Here is a 22306-nt window from a genome sequence, read left to right on the forward strand (position 1 = left end):
GAAATCTCCATCCGAGGGGATAGCAGCACTTTTGGAGTTTTATGGTCAAACTTGGTGGTAACTGAGGAAAAAAAAATAAATGAACTGTATAGATCATACTGCAGTGTGATATGTCATTCACATTGCAATGGAATTTGATGGTGTAGTGAAAGGTCTGGAAGGTTTATGATTTGGTATAAAACATTAAACATGCCATAAGTCCTGGGATAAAATAACTGCACAGAGAAGTGCATGCTGTAAGGGAATTGTGAAAATACACATTCAGAGAAAAACACATTTTTCACATCAGCCAGGCCAGGCATAGTTTCTTATGAAGTAAATCCTTTTCAGTGTTTGGAACCAACAGAAGTAATTTAAAAATTCCTGGTTGAAGCATAAAGATTTTATTTAATACCTTCCATAATGACTGAGTGATCGTGATGATGAATTATGGAGGGCTTTTTCACTAGGAGCCTGCAACAACAAGATAAGGCAATAATCTATTCCTATGCTTGTGGACATGTATTTGGCATTTTGATTTTTCTAATTTTTTTTCCTGTGAGTCATAAAGATGCATGATTCATTAACAGTTAGGACAAAGTGGTAATATTAGGTCATTTCAGGATGTTATTCTGTAATTTTTAGTGTTTTCTCAAGTAAGACTCCATTCAGGCATGACTCAGAAATAACTTAATAGTGAAGATATTGATAAGTGCTCTAAATCCATCTGTGGTAATTTTTGTGCCCAAGAGACTGGATGATTTCTTTTCTGGTAGAGGTTTGAAAGTAAGATTTCTTATTGAACAGTAAGCAGAAACACATCTGGAGCTAAATCAGTTTTTAATGTTTAAGGGTTATTAGATTGTTTATTTGCTTTTTATTAGAGTATTCATGATTAGTAGCTTTTTGCCATTAATTGTGGGTACTGAGGCAGTAGAAATGGTGATGCTGTGCCATAAAGAAATTAATTCAGGAAAAGGCTAACAACCAGCATTAAGATATACCCAGTAAAAAGCCCAGCAGTGCCACTACAGGTTTTCTTAATTGCTAGTATAAGTAAAAGAATTTGAAGGCAGAAAAAGCAGCTTTATCCAGAGCAGCAGCAAAGACAAATTTTCATTGCTCTGAACTGCTGACACACAGCTAGTTCATAGCAGCACTGCCATGTGACAAAACTGCACATAGTGTCAGCGTATAAAACTAGAAATGAAACATATACATGGACTTGTAACAACCTGTCTATAACCACATAGCATCCATGAACTCATCTGGCAGGAGCTTTGATGAGGGATTTTCTCCCTGAATCCACTGTTGCTGTTTCTATGTCTCTTGTCATTTTGGAGTAATTGAAAGCTGTGACACTGAGTAGTTCACAAAAGACTAGGATGACAGAATGTTCTGTTTTTTACAGAAACCTTGTAAACATGGTTGAAACACTTCTTTGCTAAGTAAATTTTCATCTACTAAAAATTCCTTTCCATTCTCACAGTTAGATGATAATTTTCTGCTAAGTGTCCTATTATTCCAAGCTCTACAGTCAATCTCTTTACACTTTATTTTGAACTGGGCAAATGTTGTCCAGAATTTGTTAAGTGTGACAGTTGATTGATGAACTGCATTAGCTTTGGCTGGTCAAGTTTGTTAATGTGTATGTCTCTCTGGCTTTTTTCATTTTCCTCATGCAGAGAGCTCCGGATAGTGACAGGAGAATGGTTTTTTGAAGAGAGAGCAAAGCGCTTCAAACAATCAAATCTTGGAACTGATGTTGTCAGACAGTCAATCCTTCACAAATTCCCAGGTAGGGACTTGTGCTTTATATGTTCAAAACCTTGTTTCTTGAGTGTTTGACTTGTATGTTTTTCCTGATTGAAGTATAATCAGTACTTTAATCTTAAATTTTTATTTGTGACTATATAGTGATTTATGAATTATTAATATTCAGGAAAGGTAAAGACTATATAAAAGAAGTATCTCTGTGGAGATATGGAGCTGCTAAAAACTCACTGTTCAAACAAGTGGACCGTGTTATTTAGCTGCAAAGCCCAGCAGCAGAGACTCTGAAATTTGTTCTCAGTTCCTGCCAGGAAGTTTGGCTGTATGGAGATATCTCAGCCCAGTTATTTTTTGCCTTTGGCCCTCTTTTTTGTGATACTGTTCTGTAAAAATCACTCAAATTTTCAGCTCTGAAAAAGAAAGGTAAATGTGAGCTCCCTTGCTGTCTGCTGGAGCCTGGGCTATATCCAGGCTCCCTGGTAATTCAGACTTTCCTTCTACCCAGGTATCTCAAACAAGCTGCACCTGCACTTTTAGGTACAGTAAAGTGTCTATCTTGGCCAAGCCCAGCGCAGTGTGTGTGAGCTGCTCTGGGACCTTGCAGGGTACCACAGGACCACTGGTGTAAGGAATAGGAGTTTTTCCTGAATGCAGATGGTTTCTACTCACTTAACGCCCCTCCTCCAAACACAGAAGATGTTAGGTAGTCTGTTTCAGATGTAGAATTTATACCCAGTTTTATCCCCTACCTTGTAAGGAGAGGGACTGGGTTTACTGCCACTGGAAAAAAAAACACATGGTGCAAACCTGCTCCTTGGAAAATACAGACCTTGCCAATACCACTGTGCTTCAGAAACTGTAAAATTGGCAAGTGTGTAAATTCTCAATATTATGTCAGTGGTCAGATTGGATATTTCATGATTTTCTACTTGATAGATATATTGAAAAATATATTTAAGCCCTTTTTCCCATGCCTTGCTCCTAGTTGAACAAACATTTTAGTTATGAAAACATTCTTTCATTCAACACAGAAGATACTGTACATTTCAAAATTAAATTTCAGGTCCTTTAGTTATTAAATATTGTCACTGGTAAATTTGGAAGTGTAGTTCAAGAAAAGAGCTGATAAGGAGAGACATGTCAAGCTGAAGTTTTATTTCATATATTTAATTTCATTCAGATCTCCCAAGGTTTTTTTCATTATCTGTTTTTGTAAGTTGTTTGACCTGTGCTGTGTTTTTTGTACAGAAGTTCACTTTCTATTTTCTTTCTCCCTTCACTGCAGACACAGTTTCCAATGCAGATGACGAAAGAACATTCAAAGATCAACCCCAAGAAAATGAAGAAAGAAAGCCAGACGTACCAGTCTGCTCCACAAATGGGCACAAATCTGTCTTTAGCAGACCTCGAAAGATTGGGTAAATCCTTTGGTTTTCTTGTTGTTGGTTTTTGTTTTGATTTCTGGTTTTTTTTGGTTTTTTTTTGAAAACTGATAGATCTAAAAACAGCTGTATGTGGCTGGATAGATTTTCCTTTGAGTTTTTCCAGTCTTCTACATCAGCCTCAAACTTCTTGGGATTAGAAACAGCCTTCATTTAAAGGCATACATACTATAATTAGATTTCTGTTTCCTAGGAAATGCAGCAGTAATTGTCCTTCAGCTATAAAGGTAGCAGAAGAAAAGTCAATTTCACTTTTTAATTTTTCTTCTTCCTACTCAGAAGTAACAGAGTGGCATAAAGGCTTGCCAGAGAAGCAAATGCAAAGAATAGTATTTGTAGAACCTGGTTCTTAGGTATACTCAGTTTGGCTCACAAGGTGTTTTTTTTTTGAGCTTCCAGCTGTGCAAGTACAGCCCAAGAGTGTGTGTGTGACAGTGAATAAACAGAGCTGCTGCTGCTCATCTTGCAGGGTTTAGCCCGAGCTTGGCTGTGCCCTTTGAGGGGCACTCACTCTCAGGAGACACAGGCAGATGCATGGACTCTGTGGTTGCCCAAGTGGTGTCTGGATCTAGTTTGAGGCTGTTGGGTGGATGGGAAGAAAACTTGGATGGAAGTTCATTCATGGCTGGAGCCTCCATGGTAGTTGGAAAACTTTATTTCTGTTGAAAGGAAGAACACATTTTTATCAGGGATCCAAAAGATAAGTCAGATGGATGCTTTCCACAGCTTTTTGCCTTCTGAGGAGAGATGAGCATGGAACTACCTGCTCCAGCGACTCCAGAAATTAACAGAAGTGATCTATCTCTCTTTAATATAGGGGGAAGGAGCATCAGAACACCTCTGGCCTCTCAAATTCTGGTGAAGAAAGAACCAGCCTAAAGAATTCTCTATAATAGACCTAGATTTTGCTCTGAGTCATGCCAAGTGGTAGCTATAGCAAAAGGGCATTAAAATTTACTTATCTAATCCTTCTTCCATTTTAATCTTTTAAGCAAACCAATAAGTTATATTCCCTTACAAGAAACGATTGTTTTTATAATTGTTGTTTATTTTAGTGGTGCTGTTTCTGTTTGTGGACAGGAATGTTTTTGGTGGTGACATTCCCCATAGGAGAAATTTATTCTTACAAGAATATGTCTTGCCTTTCCTAGTATATTTGGTGGTCTTTTTCAGAAATATTTCGTTATTGTTCCTCTTCCTTGCTTGCTTATTCCTCTGTCATGTTTCACATTTGTGTATCTCGTGAGGGGATTTGTTTTGGGGCCAGCTGCTATTGACAGCATAATGGGATAACTTATCAGTCTATTGTGGTTTGTAAGGTCATGAGGAATACAATTACTCTGTGAAATTTAGTTTCATTTATTTCTGTGCCATTAGGCCGCGTTTTCCAGGGTAAGGGGGTGATGCTGTGTTTTTTAGAAATGGTATGTTTGGGGCATTTGATGCACATAATTCTAGAAATATCTAAAGAGAAAATACATACAGCATAATTTTCTAGAGGAAAATAAGCACACCTAGTCAAAAATACTTTTCTAACTATAAACTTTCCCCCCCAAAAAGAGATAAATTTTCACAAAAGGCTGGTTCTAAGCTTGAATGGAAGGAATGTTTTGGTGTTTTGGTCTCTTAAAATGCAATTTGTAGTAAATATTAAGCTTTTCCCCCCAGCAACCAGTTTCATAACCAGATTTGGTGCTCTGATGACCTTTATATCCAGACTTGTCCATAGCTTAGATGAAATTAGTGGATTGTGCACATCATTGAAAATCTTTTATTCCCTGTTCTCAACAGGAGGGTTATCAGGGCAGTTACCAAAGGAGAAATTACGTTTGGAAAAGATGAAGGTGAAAGGAACAGAGGCTCAGAGGCTGAAATCCGAAGTCTGCATGGTGGAAAATCAGCTCCGTGTTCAGAGAGGTGAGCAGGAGTCTGGGATCAACCTGGGGTGTGTGCCAGTGCCCTGGGCTGCTTTGACTCTTTGGATGCTCAGTCCAAATGCTGTCTGAGAAGCAGAGCTAATGTTCCCAAAACAAACAAAAAAACACCAAAAAATATCCAACAACTAAAAAGTATCTCCACTCATCTTATTTTACTCTCCTGGTGTTCAGCTGATGCCCAGTGTCAGTGTATTGTTTTTGCTTTCTGGCTTTTCATTGATGAGTTTTTTCATTGATTCAGAATTGGGGCTCTTTGTTTTCCTTTACTAATGTAAATTGATTTCAATTTATGTTTTCTTCTTCAAAGGCTATTTGCCCTTCCCTTTCCAAAATTATTGTCCTAGATTTTTATCATTCTTCTGGGCTTAAGAGGTCTCTGCTAGTGCCTCTGATGGCATTACAAATTCCAAGAGCAACATTCCTGTCATGTCCTACCTTCAAAATGAAGCCAAGAAGCAGGTGCCTTTTCCCTTGTTCAGTCGGATACCCTACACTTGGTACAAATCCACATTCTTTGCTCAGGTGCACGTACCTAGAAATTTTACTATTTGGATTGAAAACATAATAACAATTTGCTGTAAATTCTAATGGTGATTTCCTGTTTCCAAATTAGCGTTTCTGGGAGACTCTAAAGATATATGCAGGAACAAAGTATAACAGGTAAAAGGAATATCACAGAGTTTAGTACAGCACACATAGATAAAGTTCTTATTCAAGCAAAAACTTGCTTCTCTGTGTTACCTACAATTCAAATACCAATTTCTAGATGTTCTGCAATATGCCTAAAGCTGATGGTGGCAATCCTCTTGACAGTTGATAATTTGATTTTTTTTTTCCACTGGGTGCTGCAGCACCTACCTGCCAATCCAGCTTTTGAGTTAGCTGTTTTCTTTAATCCATCCAGTCCACTATTTTTTTTTCCACTGAGCTAATTAGGCCTTCTATATTTCACCAGACTTGTATCTGACTTCTATGAGACCAGAAGTAGAATTTTTACTGGTTTTCTGCATTTTCATTGAATAGAGATGAGTGAAGGATCTAAGAGACAAAACCTCAGGAATCTGGTGTCCATGCTGTTTAATACTGAGGTTATGCAATATTAGTAGCTTTCTCTGAGAGTTTACCAGGGTAAGGACAAAGGGATGCTTGTGAGAGGTATGTGCAGCTCTTTTTGTGTGCCAAACTACAAGAAAGTTATCATTAAGTTAACCATAAATAAAGTGGTGGAACTCAGCACCTGATAAACTCTCCGCACAGATTTAGCAGTGAAGTTGTCTATAAAGACAGCTTTTATGTTTGATTGCCTTGCTCCACTTTCACATAAATCATCATTTTCTAGCTGTTTCCCAGAGCCAGAGTGCAAGACTTGTTAAATTAGGGGTACTGAGTGATTCTGACAAATTCTTCTCTACTTGTCATCTTATTCTCACCCGGTGAAATTGGTGTCTTGTGCAAAAGCCCAGAGTAACAATGTCAAAATTGGTAGAGTTTCACCTACCAGCAGGGAAAGAAGAGAGAATTCTTATTCTTTTTAAGCATTTCTGTTTAAGAGAAGATATATTGAACTGGGAACAGGGAAATTGATGAACATGAATTCACCTCTGCTACTAGATTATTTCTACTCCAGCAAAAATGTTTACTGCTGAATGCTGTATATGTTTTGCTGCTGAATGAACTGGGAGGCTGCATCATGTCAGGATACCTCTAGGAGAAATAGTATGAGAATTTCAGGCTCCTTACACAGGCACTCCACGCCACTGCACTCAGGTCTTGTCTACCATAAGGCTGGCTAAGTCTAAACACTATTTTTCTGTTGTCTACTTAACATGTATAACCTGTCAAAGCAGTCTCTAACAGGAACTCAGGCCACATTTTAAAATAATTTTTGTTGTTTATAAAAGTGCAACAGATTACCCTTTCTAACCCTCAATGGGTTTGCCAGTATTTTCTAAGAGAAAATGTTCCCTGGAAAAATTTTGTGATGTTAGACAGCAACTGGAGTCTGGTGTGCTGATCACAGATGGCTTTTTGTCACTTTGACTAAAGTGAAGCCTCCAAGATCTGTCCAACCTTCCTAAATTTCTACATTGGTTGAAAGAATCAACTGGTTTGGATATAGAGTCATAACTGTAACATAAAGAGGACAGTGAACAAATTGGTGTTTTTCTGGAGATGGATAGACAGACAGAGACAGATACACAGGGATTTTAGAGTTTCTGGAGATAATGCTGGCATTAAATTGGCTGTAGAAGTGTTGGGAAGTGTCATGTCGCTGTAGTTTCCCTTTACAGCAATGGAACAGCCTGGCAGGAATGGGTGCATGAGTTGTCCCTGCTCCGTCCTGCTGGATGTGAATGCAGCGTGGATTGAACGGGGACAAACACAGCCCTGGACAGGAGCTGCCCACTCGGCCCACCTGCACTTCTGCTAGAAGCACTGACGATACCTGTGTGACTCATACGTGTAAAGCCATTGCAATTCATCTCTGCCTGTGTTTTTTTTTTCTTTCTAGGTGATGCCCCCCAGCCCAACAGGGCTCTGTCATTGCCCTTAAGTTACCACAGCACTTTTCTCGCAGCGCTTTTGCTAAACCTTGCTCAGAGCATTAACCCTTCCCTCCTCCTGTCTCCACCGCAGCGGGAGCAGCCTTTCCCTGGGCAGCAGCGGCTCGGGAGGTGCCGCAGGACACGCGAGGGGCAGAGGCAGCGCTCCCAAGGCGTCGCTGCCGCGCTGCCCGGCGCTGGGCGCCCGCAGCATGACCGCGGACTGCGGCGGGGTAAGGACACAGCCCCGGGCCGGGCTGGCACCTGCCCCGCTGGATCCCACTGCAGGGACCAGCCCGACAGAGAAAAATCTGATTTCTCCCTCCGTTCAGCTGAGCCCTGTGGAGATCTCTGCCGGAGCGCTGCGTGCCGTGCTCGCATCAGCGATGCTGGTTTGGTTTGGCGGGCGTTTCTCTTTTGTCTGAAAATTGCTGTGGGTGTCCAGCATTAGATAATGAGTTACAGGTTCTGAGCTGGGAGGCATAAGGGATGGGAATAAGCATTTTTTGGCGCTTTGGAGCCTTGAGTAAATGCTGTGAAATAACTTTCAAGCATGCATCAATCCAGCATTCTGCCATTGACTCCTAAGGGAAATTTTGCAAGTCCAGCTCTTGCAGAAAATCAGGCCAGACTGATTTTAGTTCGTTCTGGATTTGGACACTGGGCTCTGCATAAATTATCCCATAACACAAAGTGTGTGACAAACACCTTATCAGAACAATTCCTCTCACATGCTGTTAGGCCTCTTGGGAGGTATTTACCATCAATGTTTGGAAAAAAGATGAGTGTTTAACTCAGAGCCCTATTGAATGCATCAATTTTCTTTCTAAATTCCAGATACTTGGTCTAATATATTGACTTTCCTAATAATAATAATAAAAAAAGTTAGTGAATATGTATATGTATATGTATATATATAGTGTAGTTTTGGGAGCTGTAAATAGATGAACAGTTGTTTTATTTATATTCTTGTCCACACATAGACTTGTTTTCAAGTGCATTAGATTTGTTTGAAAAATCCATTAAATTTAGGTGGAGTTATGTTATTAGCTTTTCTTTTACAGGCAAGAGGTCATAATGATATCAAAGATGTTGGCTTTATTTAAGGGGATATACTGGCATAATTTAATAAGTCCAGTACATTTGATTTTGCCCTGGCACAGGTTTTGGGGTGGTGTTTTTGTTTTGTTTTTTTTGGTGGGTGTTTGGTGATGGTTTTTTTTTTTTTTTTTTTTTTTTTTTTTTTTTTTTTTTTTTTTTTTTTTTTTTTTTTTTTTTTTTTTTTTTCCCTGAGCTAAGTGAGCTTCTAAGCTTCTAATAGATTTTCTTTTCCCAGATACTTTACTCTGGTTCTTCAGCTAAAAACTCAGAACGTAAGCAAGAATTGCATCTTTATGCAAATTTTATGCATCATCAGTGCTAAGCAAAGCAGATTAGACTAGAATCTAAATATATTCAGTAATGTTAAAGGAACTTTGGAATTCTGGAATCTAATAGAAATCATGCTTTTATAAACTAATAGTGAATAAACTTGGGTTTTGTATTTATGGCATGTGCATTTTTCCTTTTGGGCAGGACACTGACTTGGAAAACAGCATGATTTTTCCAGCAAGTGAAAGTGTACCTGAGGATTTAGTAAAGAGGCACTGCAGGAAACCATCTGGAACACCTTCCATTGCAGTTTCTAGGGTATCTTTGTCATCAGGCAAGTATCAAGTCTTTTTCTTCTTTCTGACAGCCTTTATTATCAGAGGATAATGCCCATTCTTGTGACTCTGCTCCTTTTGTTCTTAAAACATGTCGAAAGACCAAATGTAAGTTTCATAAATCTGTTCATACTGAAAACACTTCCCTTTTACTAATCAAGTTCATATCTCTTCACAAGTTTTATATTAAAAAACGGTAATCCTTACCCAGAAACCTTGGTACAATGCTATTGTTAGGTAGAATGCTTTTGTCAGGTAAATCACATGCTCTTAGAGTTGTTACAAGATTTCATTCACAACTGCACGTTGTTCAACCATTCTTTGTGTGGCCCCCTGTATAAAATACTACCTGTATTAATATATAATGTATAACTGTGTACATCACTCTGATGCAGCCATTATATTTCACACCCACTTTGCCCAGAAGCAAATCTGGGAAACAATGAGTGGTCAGAGAACAAGCCCCTCACAGACTTCTCATCTGTTCATTTTTACATGTGCTGCTCTGAACCAGTCAATCCATCTGTAATTTACCTCATTTCACTTGGAGGCTGCAGGTAGAAAGGGCTTACACAGGAAGGTGCTGTCACAGCCACTTTGCAGGAGTGGATGGAGAGCCTCTTTTTCCTCTCTGAAATGTAAGGCAGGAGCATCCTGCACTCTTCTGCCTCCCCCGGGCGCTCAATTGGCTTCCCACAGGGCTGATAGAGTGGTTTGGGTTTACAGGCTTCTATCTGGATCACAGCAGGACTCCCTTTATTGTAGCTGCATTTAGCCTGGTAGTTCCACAAAGCTAATTCAAGGAGAGAATGTTCCTTACCTCAGACATTTCAGCTTGAAAGCATCAGAGTTTCCTTGAGAATATTGTTCAGTGCAACTCCAGGCAGAGGTGATACAGGAAGGAAGTAAAAATTCTCCTGTTCCTGCTACTTTACAAAATAAAAGCTTTCCTGGTAGAACTGACCTCGTGTTACCAAAGCAGATGGATGCTGAACAAAACTGTAGGCAACTTGGGAACAGACCTCAGGCTCTGCATTCACTCCTTGACAGATCTCAAAGGACACTAAACTCAGGAGAGTGACCTTCCGTGCCACATCAGCTGTAGACCAGGCAGAAGATGAATAGTTAAACATCTTTCAGATTCCTACATGCAGGATCTAAAAGTACCTCTTCCCCCTCTTTTCTTTCTAAATATATTGAAAAGTCACACAAAAGACTTATATGGGGAGGACTAAGAGGCCTTGGAAAAAGATTTTCTATGTCTTATACTACAGAGAAAATGAGAGACCTGTAGGACTGAGAGAAACTGCTGGAGCTCTTGAGACTATTTATTTCCTTCTGATTTCTGCACCAGGAACACTGTTAATGACAGAAGTACTTTCTATATCCATCTGTATCCCCAGCTGCTTGATTCTGATGCAGATGCTGGGGAAATTTTGGTGGTGGTGGTAGATGTGGCAATCACTGTGAACACTTGGACAGTGAGTTTTGCCACATTCCAGGCTGACAGATCTACCAGAGAAAGTCGAAATCTTGATGACCTATGGTATCATCCAGAGAAGACAATCCCAGTAGACAAATAAATGATACAGGGGTAAAATTATTGCCCAGAAGGCTGAGCAGCATCAGTAACCATATTTCTCCATTCATCATAGTGGTGTTCAGCTGCCATAGTTTTTGACAAAAAACTAAAATACTGTTTTAATTTTTTTTTGTTAAAAACCATTGGGGTTGGGACAATACTTGTATGGAAGATGAAATGGTATATTTCTGTACAAAACAGCAAACATTTGAATTGTTTTTGTTTCCCAGACCGTAGCCGATCTGAGATAGATTTGAGTGAATCTTTCTCTGAAGGAAATGAGGATACCCTGAGCACAAGAAGCAAATCTGTGCCCAGTGCCTTGGATCAGGAATTGGTGAGTTATAAATATGCAAATGTTCATCTGGTGGAAATTCTGTTTGTTTGGACCAATGAAAGCAGGACTTCATGTGTATTTATATAAAATATGGGTAAGGGAGAACATTCTGTCAGGGATATTTAATGAGTTTTTTAATAGTGTCATCTTCTGAGTATGTTTGCTATAGAGTGATTTCAATGAACAGCCATGGTTCCAGTTTGTTTTTAATTTGCTGGGTATTTGAGTTCACAGAGGAAAGAAACCTAGCCTGAAAATAATTCCAGGCACTAAATTGCACATGCTCCAAAATTCTGTTAATTTGTATTTTCATAAGTTTTAATTTTGATGCTGACAAAGTTCACAGTTTAAAGGCTTTAATCTTTGTCTGGTTTGGTTTTCCACTTATCTGCATTTTTAGGAGGAAGACCCAACTTTTTGTTCTGCCAATGTTGCTTACTTCATCTTCCTGTTGACTCTTCTATACATCTCTGTGCCTTTTTCTCTGTATTCTATGGATTGCTTTTCCTGAAGTGATTCACAACTTCCATCTCCTCTTATGCACATATCCAAGATAGGCAATTTGCAGATGTGCATCAGTGCTATAAAAGAACATCCAGGCTTATTAAATATGCATGAGGGGGGAAATTTATTTAAATATTTTTTTATCTAATCACAGTTTATTGTAAAGTTTCCAAATGTGTTCTTGTAGCTTATGCATTTTGCCTGTCATCGTAGTCCTGCCCTCTCATTGCTCTTTCCAGAAGAGCATTGGACATGGCAGATGTCTCCCTTTCCTGTAGTGTTGAAATTTGAGTCTTGGTGGAAAACCATGAGTTGGGATTTCCATCTTTTCTTGCATTAGTAGCAGTTAGAGAATGTGCCTGCAGCATTGCTTTGGGCTTATCTTTGGGGAATTAACAAAAGACCTTCCTGTGTGTCAGGTGTTAGTGGAAGAAAAGCTTCAAAAATAAGCGTTTCATTTTTTTAATTGCAATAAAGAAAATGGATGCAGTCTTTATTAAGAAGTTGGAAAATAATGCAGAAGAAAAGCACAAAATAAAAAATGCAGACTCTATATTTCTTCATATCTGTTCTCTGCTCTAACTGACAGTTACAACTTAGATATTTCTCTGAGGTAACTGCCAGACATGAAAAATTCAGAGAAGTTTTCTGTTCTTTGATTTTTGCCTTCTTAATCAGAGATTTTGTTTTGTATTTCTTTCTTGCTGATTCTGAATGAAATTTCAGATTGCATCTCTGCAACCCTGTGGCTTCTTTGCTAGCACAGCAGATCTCTCTTGTGGCATAACCTTGATTTGTGGCTGCTCTGGAATCTGGTGCCAATTCCCCTTTAAAATTCATTCATAACAGGAGTCACAGATCTCTGATTTTACCCATATCCTCGCTTTCTCTGCCTTATGAAATGAACTGATTGCATTCATCAGCTTTTGTGTTACTATATTCATTTAGGGTAGTTTGTCTCACAGGAGTCCTTCAGAGTCTTGTCCCATTTCATTATGGATGAGGTGGTTTGAGATAAAAGCTGCATTCCTGCTGGAATTTATTTTATTTGTTGCTTGCATTGAAGAGACAAAAAGAAAGGTATTGATGATGGCAACAACAGCTCCTGCAGCCTGAGGAAAGCTGGAGTTTCACCTTCTTTTCTTCTAACTGAGGTCCTTCAGTCTCTTATTCCTGGGTGATGGGAGCTGGCATGAGAGATGCCACATGTCAACAGGATATGCAGATTGCTGGAATTTATCAGCTGAAAGGATGGGACAAGGCTTTTAGCTACTTTGCTCCCACCTTTATCAGGGAAATCCATACAGAGAAATCAGCGGGAAAGCGGAATGGATAATTGCAAAATAATTAAAAAGATTTTTTTAATTTTTATAAAAATGTATCAAGACTATTAAAAAAAAAATCCCTTTTTTGATAATGAAAAAATTATTCCTTTTTTGATAATGAAAAGGGACAAGCCCCAAAATCCACATGGTGTGGTACAGATTTATCAGAGAGCATGGGGAACCAACTAAATCCAGTGATGTGTTCAAGTGTGAGCACCTTTTCTAGAGAGGTGTGTGTTGAATTCCTGACAAACTGTTTATTACATGCTCAGCTGCTTTTTCAGGAGTAATTGGATGATGTGCATTTTATAGCCCCCACTGGAGACCATGAGATTATTATCCTACTAGCTCTAAGTTTAGTAAGCTAATAACACCAACCAATTACATAGTTGCAATTCTGTAGCACCTCCTGAGAACTATAATCGTTGTGGTGCAAAATAAATTAAGAGTGCAAGTTAAATATTAACCTTTTTTTTTAAGTTTTAGATTTCTGCTTGCAGACAAAAATTGGTATTCAGCAGTTGTTAGGACTCTGTGAAGCAGTTTTAATATTTGAGTATCTAGACCTGAAGCACCCAATCTGAAGATGTTGCCTTACTTTTTTCCCCGTTTAATTATTTTGCAGTAAAAATGTAACATTGTTTATTTTCAAGTTCACTGGTATGCATACAGCAATGTATAGGAAGGAGTTTTTCATGTATAGAATTGCTTATTCCTGTTCCATGGGCAAGTAAGAAAACTGTCCCTAGACTACATCATCTGACAACTGATCTCAATGAGGGGAGTAGAAATTACAGGTGGAGTGGTTCTGGTTTTTTGGGGGTTTTGTTTTGTTTTTTTTAGTTTCAGGTTTTTGGAAGGTTTTACTTTTAAATGATTTATCTGTCTCCCAGAAAATAGTTTGCTCTATTGTGCCTAGATCTCCAAGGATTTTTCCTTTCATTTAGTATAAGGTATCTGTTACTTCCTTTTTTTTCTGTGGGGTACTAACAGTGCCTTCAACAGACTAGAAAGATAAGAGAGCAGCAGAGCAAGCTCATGGTAAAAACATGAAATTAAGTGTTTTCTTCAGTATGTAAATTTTGGTGATAGCTTGTTCTGATATCCCTCTGCTCGATATTACATATGCAGTAACAAATGGAAAGCAGTAACAGAAAATCACTTTTAGATGGTTTCATATCAGTTCAGTCACTGGAGCAAAGGAGAAGAGATGTTACAGTCAGTTTTATGTAAAGTATGGCAAGTGTACTGCAATTTTTTTATGCAAACTGTGAATTCAACTCCAGCAGCACTTCTCTCTGCTGTGTTTTTGCTGATTAGCACAGAAATCTTTGAGACTCCTGAATTTAATACGATGTTTCTGTTTAGTTTCAAAGAGTGAGCACAACTGAGCAATAGAGAATGAGTGAGGTAGGTCAAAAGGTGAGGTTGTTATAGCTGCAAAGCAGATACAAGGAAGTTGAAAATTGTACTCCCATTAAAATTAAAAGCAAAGTCTTTCAAAATATACCTGACATAAAGCTTATGGAAACACTGAGATTTCCAAGCTCTGCCTAATAGGATTATAATTGCCTGCTGGCATTTTTTTCATATTATTTTAAGTAAAAGGTAAGAGTCCCATTGGGACCATCAACCAGATCTAAAGATTTGGTTAAGATTTTACTCTATTCCTGAGTTTAAACAATGAAAAAAAAATTCTGTATATAGGTGAAGTTGCTGAACTCCAGTCTTGCTTATTAAAATTCAAGCACCTATATGGAGCTGTGCAGTTACTTATTCTCCACCTTTTTATTATTAATACAATACAGAAATGTAATTATTTTTCAAAATTCTTATCAACTGGCTTGATATAATAAGACATGAAGTGTAGGTATGAAGATTTTCAGTTGTTAAACTACTGAATCCTGAAACCAGAGTTGTCTCTTCCCCTTATGCTTTGTGTCTGTGTAGAGATGTGGAAAAGGTGAATCAAAATTCCTCTATAGAAGAGAACTTGAATGCATCCAGCACTATCTTCCTGAAGTGAAAAACTTGTGAAACAAAACTAAGTGGCAGAAGCTGACCAAATACAGTACAGAACATGACAACTAAAATGCCTGTTTGTCATTTAGGGCTATCTGGATGAAACAGAAGAAGATATTGATGACATAGTGGCCTCTTGTTATCCAGGAAAGCATGAACATATGACAAGTGGATTTTCAACAGTAAGACCTCGAGAAGAAAGCATGCATTGTCCTTTCACAAAAGACCATATTTCCTCCAGAAATGAATTTATTTCATATCACTTATCACATTCATCTTTCATTCTACACTTGAGAAGTATCTTTTAATATTCAGATAGATTTTCTATTATATTATTAATGCTGTTCAAAGCTACAATGCTGTTCTCTGCAGGGCATGGAAAGAGAAAACTATTTTGCATACTCATTAGTAGACTTCCTCATATGCTCGGGTCATTATCAAGCTTACATGTGGAGAAGGCAAACCAGAGGTGTTTGCAGTGTGTGGCTGTTCAGCTCTGCAGAGGAGCACTTGATCTTAATTAAACTGAGAAAAACAAAGAGAACAAGGTTGTGGGAGGGGGGGTTTCCTTCTCAAACTGCTTCCTTTTTTTTTAGGTTCTTGAGACACAAACATTTGTCTGTGTGTTTGCATACATCCCACTTCCACGGAATAATTGTCCATCCCCCAACTCAGCTTCTCTCATTCTTCATGGCATGATTGCTCTGCCACCCCCATCTGGAAAGTATTTCCCTTTACTGTAGGAGAGAGGTGCTTGGGGATTAGGTTGGTGACAATAAAGGGATAGCTGCACCTGATGGTAGCAACAGAATTCGTGTAAGAAGCCTTCTGCTGTTCATTATGCAGTCTGTTATTCATTGGGAAAGAAAATAGATAATAAAAGCAGCCTTTAGCATGCCTAGTTTATTACTCTCTGCTGTGCACCTCATTTTTGGGATCGGTGGGCAACTGATGCTATCTTCAGAGTCCTCTCTGGCCATTGTTCTTCATGGCTTGTGTCTAAAAACAGCTCTGGACTGCACAAAGCTGCAACAAATTCTACATAGCGTGTGAGTGCTGAAGAGGAGGAAGAAAGATGAGTCTGAATACTAAAAGGGAGGAGAAAACTAGGTCTACAACAATAACCAAAGAACTGTGCATTCTAGATTGCACCCTCATTGGTCTCTGTGCAAGCAAGGCCAAGGGAATCCCCAGTGAAGATCTTGATCCCAAAGAAATGATGCTGGCTGAATTTAAGCTTGGCTTACACAGGGAGAAGAAAGGGTTGAGAGCATCTGGATGTCTTAGATCTGGCCGTGTCAGACCATTTTTTCCCTCTGATTTTTGTAGTTCACAGAGACAGACACAGCAGTGAGTGCAGCTCTTCACACCACGTCAGAATTGAGCACCTGTAGCCTGTGGGCACTGGGCTGATTACACCCACTTAGCCTGGCAGTGACTCACAGCCTCCAATGCTTGCTGCTCCCAGGGATTTCATAGACAGAATCATTTTCATTTCCTCTGAATATTGATAGGAGGGTTGCAGGCCCTCAAGTGCTTCCTCTGCTGGACCACAAATTAGGGAATTGCATTTAGAGATCCTCCCCTGTGTGCTTCAGGCAGTGTTCTGTCCATGTGTTGGGTTTTGTCCTTTGCTGTAGATTTCCCTCTGACCTTTCTCTTAAGCAAAGTGCAACTTTTCCAGTGCTGTAGGTTTGACATCTCAATGCTCCCATTTCTCCTTATTCACCATGACATGATTTTTAATGTCACTGCATGCAGTGTTAATGGCAAAGTTGTGGATGGCCAGCTGCCTCTTCCTTCAAGAGGAAGAACAGGGCAGTTTTACAGGTTCATTTCTTTATTCCCTTTAAGTGTATTGCTGACATTTCCCCATCATATTTTTACCTTCACTGTGATTGTTTTAAGCCTTTGAGTCTTCTTGCACAGTACGTTGTTTTTATCATGTGCAGTCAAATGACAGTTAACTATTAAGACACATTGAAATGATGTTATTAATGAACAGTAGACTCATAACTGTATGATCCCTTCCCTTCCCTTCCCTTCCCTTCCCTTCCCTTCCCTTCCCTTCCCTTCCCTTCCCTTCCCTTCCCTTCCCTTCCCTTCCCTTCCCTTCCCTTCCCTTCCCTTCCCTTCCCTTCCCTTCCCTTCCCTTCCCTTCCCTTCCCTTCCCTTCCCTTCCCTTCCCTTCCCTTCCCTTCCCTTCCCTTCCCTTCCCTTCCCTTCCCTTCCCTTCCCTTCCCTTCCCTTCCCTTCCCTTCCCTTCCCTTCCCTTCCCTTCCCTTCCCTTCCCTTCCCTTCCCTTCCCTTCCCTTCCCTCCCCTCCCCTCCCCTTCCCTCTCCTCCCCTCTCCTCCCCTCCCCTTCCCTCCCTTCCCTTCCCCTCCCCTCCCCTCCCCTCCCCTCCCCTCCCCTCCCCTCCCCTCCCTCCCCTCCCCTCCCCTCCCCTCCCCTCCCCTCCCCTCCCCTCCCCTCCTTGAATTTAAAATAAGTATGGCAAGTCTTACAATGCGTATTTGAGGAAAAGAAAGAAATATCACAAAGGATAAAAGACTTGAAATCTACCTGCAACATAAATAAGCAGGAGTGGAAAGTGACATTGAAGAAAAATTGTATCTCAGTGTTAGTCTTTTATTTTGTGTTTTCCCAATGCTGTTGCATGAACTGTGAGTTTAGTTTTCTCTTCATCCTTCATCCTCCACATATTTATGTGGTGTTGTCAAGACTCACCACATCAGTGAGACTAAAATGTTCCAGTGCTCTACTGCAGTGAAAAGATACGATGCAAAACAAATACAATTCTTAGTGAGGTATCAAAATGAGACTCTGCATCCTTCATATGGTGTTTGTTACCTCCTAAACAGAAATGAATTTTTTCTTTGGGATTTTACATTTAGTGTATGCAATATCCAGTGTAAATGCTACAGAACAGAGTCTGGGGGTAAAAAGGTGGGCAAAATAGAAGTATATGAAATTCTACTAAATTTGTATAATTTTCTTCATGGTTTGCAAGCAATTCAGAAATTGTGTTTGCATAAATTCAAGGGTCAGAAGCCATCTCTTTTTTTTTTTTTTTTTTTTTTTTTTTTTTTTTTTTTTTTTTTTTTTTTTTTTTCCCCAGATCTTCTGTCATGTTTTGTTGGGTTTTTTTCACCCAACCATTTATCCCTTGCTGCCTGCTTGCATAAAGATTGAGGGGAAAAAAGCATTTAGATTAGAGAGAGAGGTGTTTGGAGTAGAAAACATCTCATTCACCTCCTTGTATTGCTATAACCTTGGGGTTTTCTCCTGATGTGGGCATACAAATCATTACAGGGATAATTTAGGCATTTTTTAGCATATACTGGACTGGTTAAGTTCCCTAACAGTGTAAAAGGATATTTTCACGTGTTTTAGAGGTGGAAATGTATAAATGGTGAAGGCTGGACTTTAGCTCAAGGCAGGTTAGAAACTGGACAAAATACGTCACATTGGTTGGTATGTGTTGATAATTCTCCATTAATTTTAACCAGTCCAGTTAAAGGAATTTCAGACAATTATAAAAAGGATTAAAAGGACAGGAATCCATTTCTTTCTTTCTTTCTTTCTTTCTTTCTTTCTTTCTTTCTTTCTTTCTTTCTTTCTTTCTTTCTTTCTTTCTTTCTTTCTTTCTTTCTTTCTTTCTTTCTTTCTTTCTTCTTTCTTTCTTTCTTTCTTTCTTTCTTTCTTTCTTTCTTTCTTTCTTTCTTTCTTTCTTTCTTTCTTTCTTTTTCTTTCTTTCTTTTCTTTCTTTCTTTCTTTCTTTCTTTCTTTCTTTCTTTCTTTCTTTCTTTCTTTCTTTCTTTCTTTCTTTCTTTCTTTCTTTCTTTCTTTGATAAAGCCAGTCATCAGAAACACATCAAAACCACCTTTTTTTGCTGTTTATTTTTCCTACACAGGGTATAAAATTAAATTTATGGATTATAATTGCTTATATAAAGAACACTTTTTCCTGTCTGTTGTTGTTTACCACATTGACACAGAACTGTTTATCCCTTGAGCCTTCTGTGCTGCAGGGCCCTTGGGCAAGGTGCTTGGAGAGATGGGTTTTGTCACAAACCAATTCCTTCTTTCCCTTTCCCTGGTCTGTGCTCTTCCCTGCAGCTGGCAAGGAAGGAGATAGATCAAAACACACTTGGTGGGATCCTGCTCTAGCAAGAAGAGGAGGGAAAACATGTCCCCCATAATGAATTACTGTATTTTTTTTTTTTTTTTACCAGAGAGTGACATGTTTCAACACTGTAGTGCAATAGTCATCTATCCTTATGAGCTCCACAGAGAAACTGCCCTTTATTATAAAGGCATTGATGCTGCAAATAGAGAAATGCTTAGCTTTTGACTGGCTTCAGGGAAGATTGACATGCACATGGACATGTAAATGAGAACAAATCCAAATGTAATCCAGTATGAATCCAAGCCTGCTAAGCTACAGTTTTAAAATGTAACTTGTTTATTTCGATACAGAGGTCACCTCATTTCTATTTATTGACTTTGAACCATACATTCTTCAATACTTTAAGTGTATGGAAAACAGCATTTCTCTGATTTGGTGATCCTTCCTTCCTTCCTTCCTTCCTTCCTTCCTTCCTTCCTTCCTTCCTTCCTTCCTTCCTTCCTTCCTTCCTTCCTTCCTTCCTTCCTTCCTTCCTTCCTTCCTTCCTTCCTTCCTTCCTTCCTTCCTTCCTTCCTTCCTTCCTTCCTTCCTTCCTTCCTTCCTTCCTTCCTTCCTTCCTTCCTTCCTTCCTTCTTCCTTCCTCCCTCTCCTTCCCTCCTTCCCTCCTTCCCTCCTTCCCTCCTTCCCTCCTTCCCTCCTTCCCTCCTTCCCTCCTTCCCTCCTTCCCTCCTTCCCTCCTTCCCTCCTTCCCTCCTTCCCTCCTTCCCTCCTTCCCTCCTTCCCTCCTTCCCTCCCTTCCCTCCTTCCTTCCCCTCCTTCCTTCCCTCCTTCCTTCCCTCCTTCCTTCCCTCCTTCCTCCCTCCTTCCCTCCTTCCTTCCCTCCTTCCTTCCCTCCCTCCTTCCCTCCCTCCTTCCTTCCCTCCCTCCTTCCCTCCTTCCCTCCCTTCCTTCTCTCCTTCCCTCCTTCCCTCCCTTCCTTCTCTCCTTCCTTCCTTCCTTCTCTCTTTCCTTCCCTCCCTTCCTTCCCTCCTTCCTTCCCTCCCTCTTTCTCACTATGGCTTCGCAATAGAAACTTCCTTTACCTTTCTATATAGATAAAGATTTCCCACTGCACTTATTCTTTCTTATTGCAGCAGTCTAATGCTTTTTTTTCTCTTGATCTTTTGCACTGCCTTCTTTAAAGAACTCCCCAGAAGGCTCTGACAGAAAATGGACATATTTAAATGTTCCCGAAGCAGATGGTGATACTGTGAGTTCTCCTGAATCCTCTGCTCTAGCTTTCTTTTAATTTTTCTCTCTCCTTTCTCCCTTTTTGTTGAAGACTGTATCTGTGTGTCTTGCAAGGATCTTATGCATCAGAATTTAGGTTGTTACATATGTTTTGGACCAGTCTTGTTCAAGGACACAAAAGGAAATGCACGCCAGATTTCTCAAGTGCTTTTGGTTCTGGCAGTGTGCATATTTCTCCAGTTTTATTTACAAAATATTCGGTTCTTTCCTAATTGTAAATTTTTGGAAGAGGGAATCCTCATAACAATACTCTGCATTTTATGAGTATGAAGGAAGAGGGATTGAGGGATGATACATTATGCTGTATTGGAAAAAATTGTTGTATTGATGATATTATTGATAAAATTTTTTGGCTTTACAAAATTTGCAGCAATGGGGTGAGGGTACAATTTTGCTCCTTCTTTTAGAATTGTTAACAAGAGACAGGTGCCACTTTAAAAAAATATGGTTTTATACTATCTCCATTATGGGAAGCATCCTTGTAAGTTTTCCTGAGGGCTCTGTCAGCAGTTGTCTTATGAGACTCAGTAAGAATGAAGTGACCAGCTGAGCCAGAGAAATTATTTTTTTCCCCTGTTTGGAACTTACATGAGTCTACAATTTATGTAGCCTGTCTGCTTTTCAGTTCACACATTAATTAAAAGGTGGTAATTTAGATTTAGTCACTTTTATAAATAGGTTTGAGTCTTGCATGAAAAAACATCTGTCTAGACATTTAAACTACTATTAACTACAGTTCTTATTCCCTTTACATCAAATCATGGCAATTCTATTCTGTGATACATTGGTTTCCAAAGCAAGTCCTAAAAAGTGTGACAATATTGCAAGGCTATAGCTTTATGAAAAACAACAACAACAACAACAAAAAACCAAAACAGCTTTTGGGAAAGAGTAATAATGTGTTTCAGGCTCTGAGCCCTTTTTCTGTTGCCCTGCAGACGAGCATTAACAGCATGACCAGTGTATACAGTGAAACTGGTGACTATGGCAATGTGAAAGTCAGCGGTGAAATCCTCCTCAATATCAGCTACATCTACAAAACAGGAGCCCTCAACATCCTGGTGAAGAGCTGCAGGAACCTGGCCATTGCAGATGAGAGGAAGCAAAGGACAGATCCGTAAGCAGAGAGAATTTCCTTGAGCTTTGCTGAGGGTGTCCCCCACCCCATCCCACCCTGACTGTAACCAGGGGTTGGGATTTGAACCTGGGAATTCACAGGATCCAGTTGGCACAAGCAGCATTTTTTGCTGATGGTTTGGTTTGGGTTCCCTGTGGAAAGGGCATTTTCTGTGTGCTTCTTAGGGCAACATGTGTCTGTTCTGGGGAAATGATAAAATTATTTAAATTACCAACCTGTTTGATGCTAAAAGGGAAAAAAAAAAACCAAAAAAACCCACAAACAAACAAACAAACAAAAAAACGGAATAGGCAGGCAAGCAGGCAGCATCGAGTTTCTTTTACTTCTATAACCAAAACTGGAGTATATGAGAGAAGTGATCTTCTGGAGGCAAGGATTAATGGAAATTACTTTGTTGTCATGGGCCCATATACTCACTTTGCAAGTACCATATTTTCTGCGTTTCTCATCATAGTTTTCAGTATAATATGTAAACTCTCTCATCAGAAAGTAGAAATTAGTGTCTCTAATAATGATTAATTTATGGTATATAAATTATAAAGTTTTTTATTCTCTTGTATTTTAAGTGTATATTTTATCACATGTGACCTGTTGGTA

The 22306-nt window shown here is 39.3% G+C and overlaps 1 protein-coding gene and 1 long non-coding RNA gene across 2 annotated transcripts in view; one reads left to right on the forward strand and one right to left on the reverse strand.

Moving 5' to 3' along the window:
• Positions 1–22306, forward strand: part of SYTL5 (synaptotagmin like 5) — a 53935-nt gene that overhangs the window by 18430 nt on the left and 13199 nt on the right. The window contains exons 3-11 of the mRNA XM_066314042.1: positions 1665–1777; positions 3038–3170; positions 4986–5111; positions 7769–7907; positions 9250–9379; positions 11193–11299; positions 15240–15332; positions 20465–20530; positions 21510–21688. Coding sequence (XP_066170139.1) covers positions 1665–1777; positions 3038–3170; positions 4986–5111; positions 7769–7907; positions 9250–9379; positions 11193–11299; positions 15240–15332; positions 20465–20530; positions 21510–21688 — 1086 coding nt within the window. The remainder of the gene's footprint in view (positions 1–1664; positions 1778–3037; positions 3171–4985; positions 5112–7768; positions 7908–9249; positions 9380–11192; positions 11300–15239; positions 15333–20464; positions 20531–21509; positions 21689–22306) is intronic.
• Positions 8852–22306, reverse strand: part of LOC136358149 (uncharacterized) — a 201175-nt gene continuing 187720 nt past the window's right edge. The window contains exon 2 of the long non-coding RNA XR_010743014.1: positions 8852–8963. This is a non-coding gene — a long non-coding RNA (uncharacterized lncRNA). The remainder of the gene's footprint in view (positions 8964–22306) is intronic.

The sequence above is a fragment of the Sylvia atricapilla genome, chromosome 2, assembly GCF_009819655.1.
Source record: "Sylvia atricapilla isolate bSylAtr1 chromosome 2, bSylAtr1.pri, whole genome shotgun sequence".
NCBI lineage: Eukaryota > Metazoa > Chordata > Aves > Passeriformes > Sylviidae > Sylvia > Sylvia atricapilla.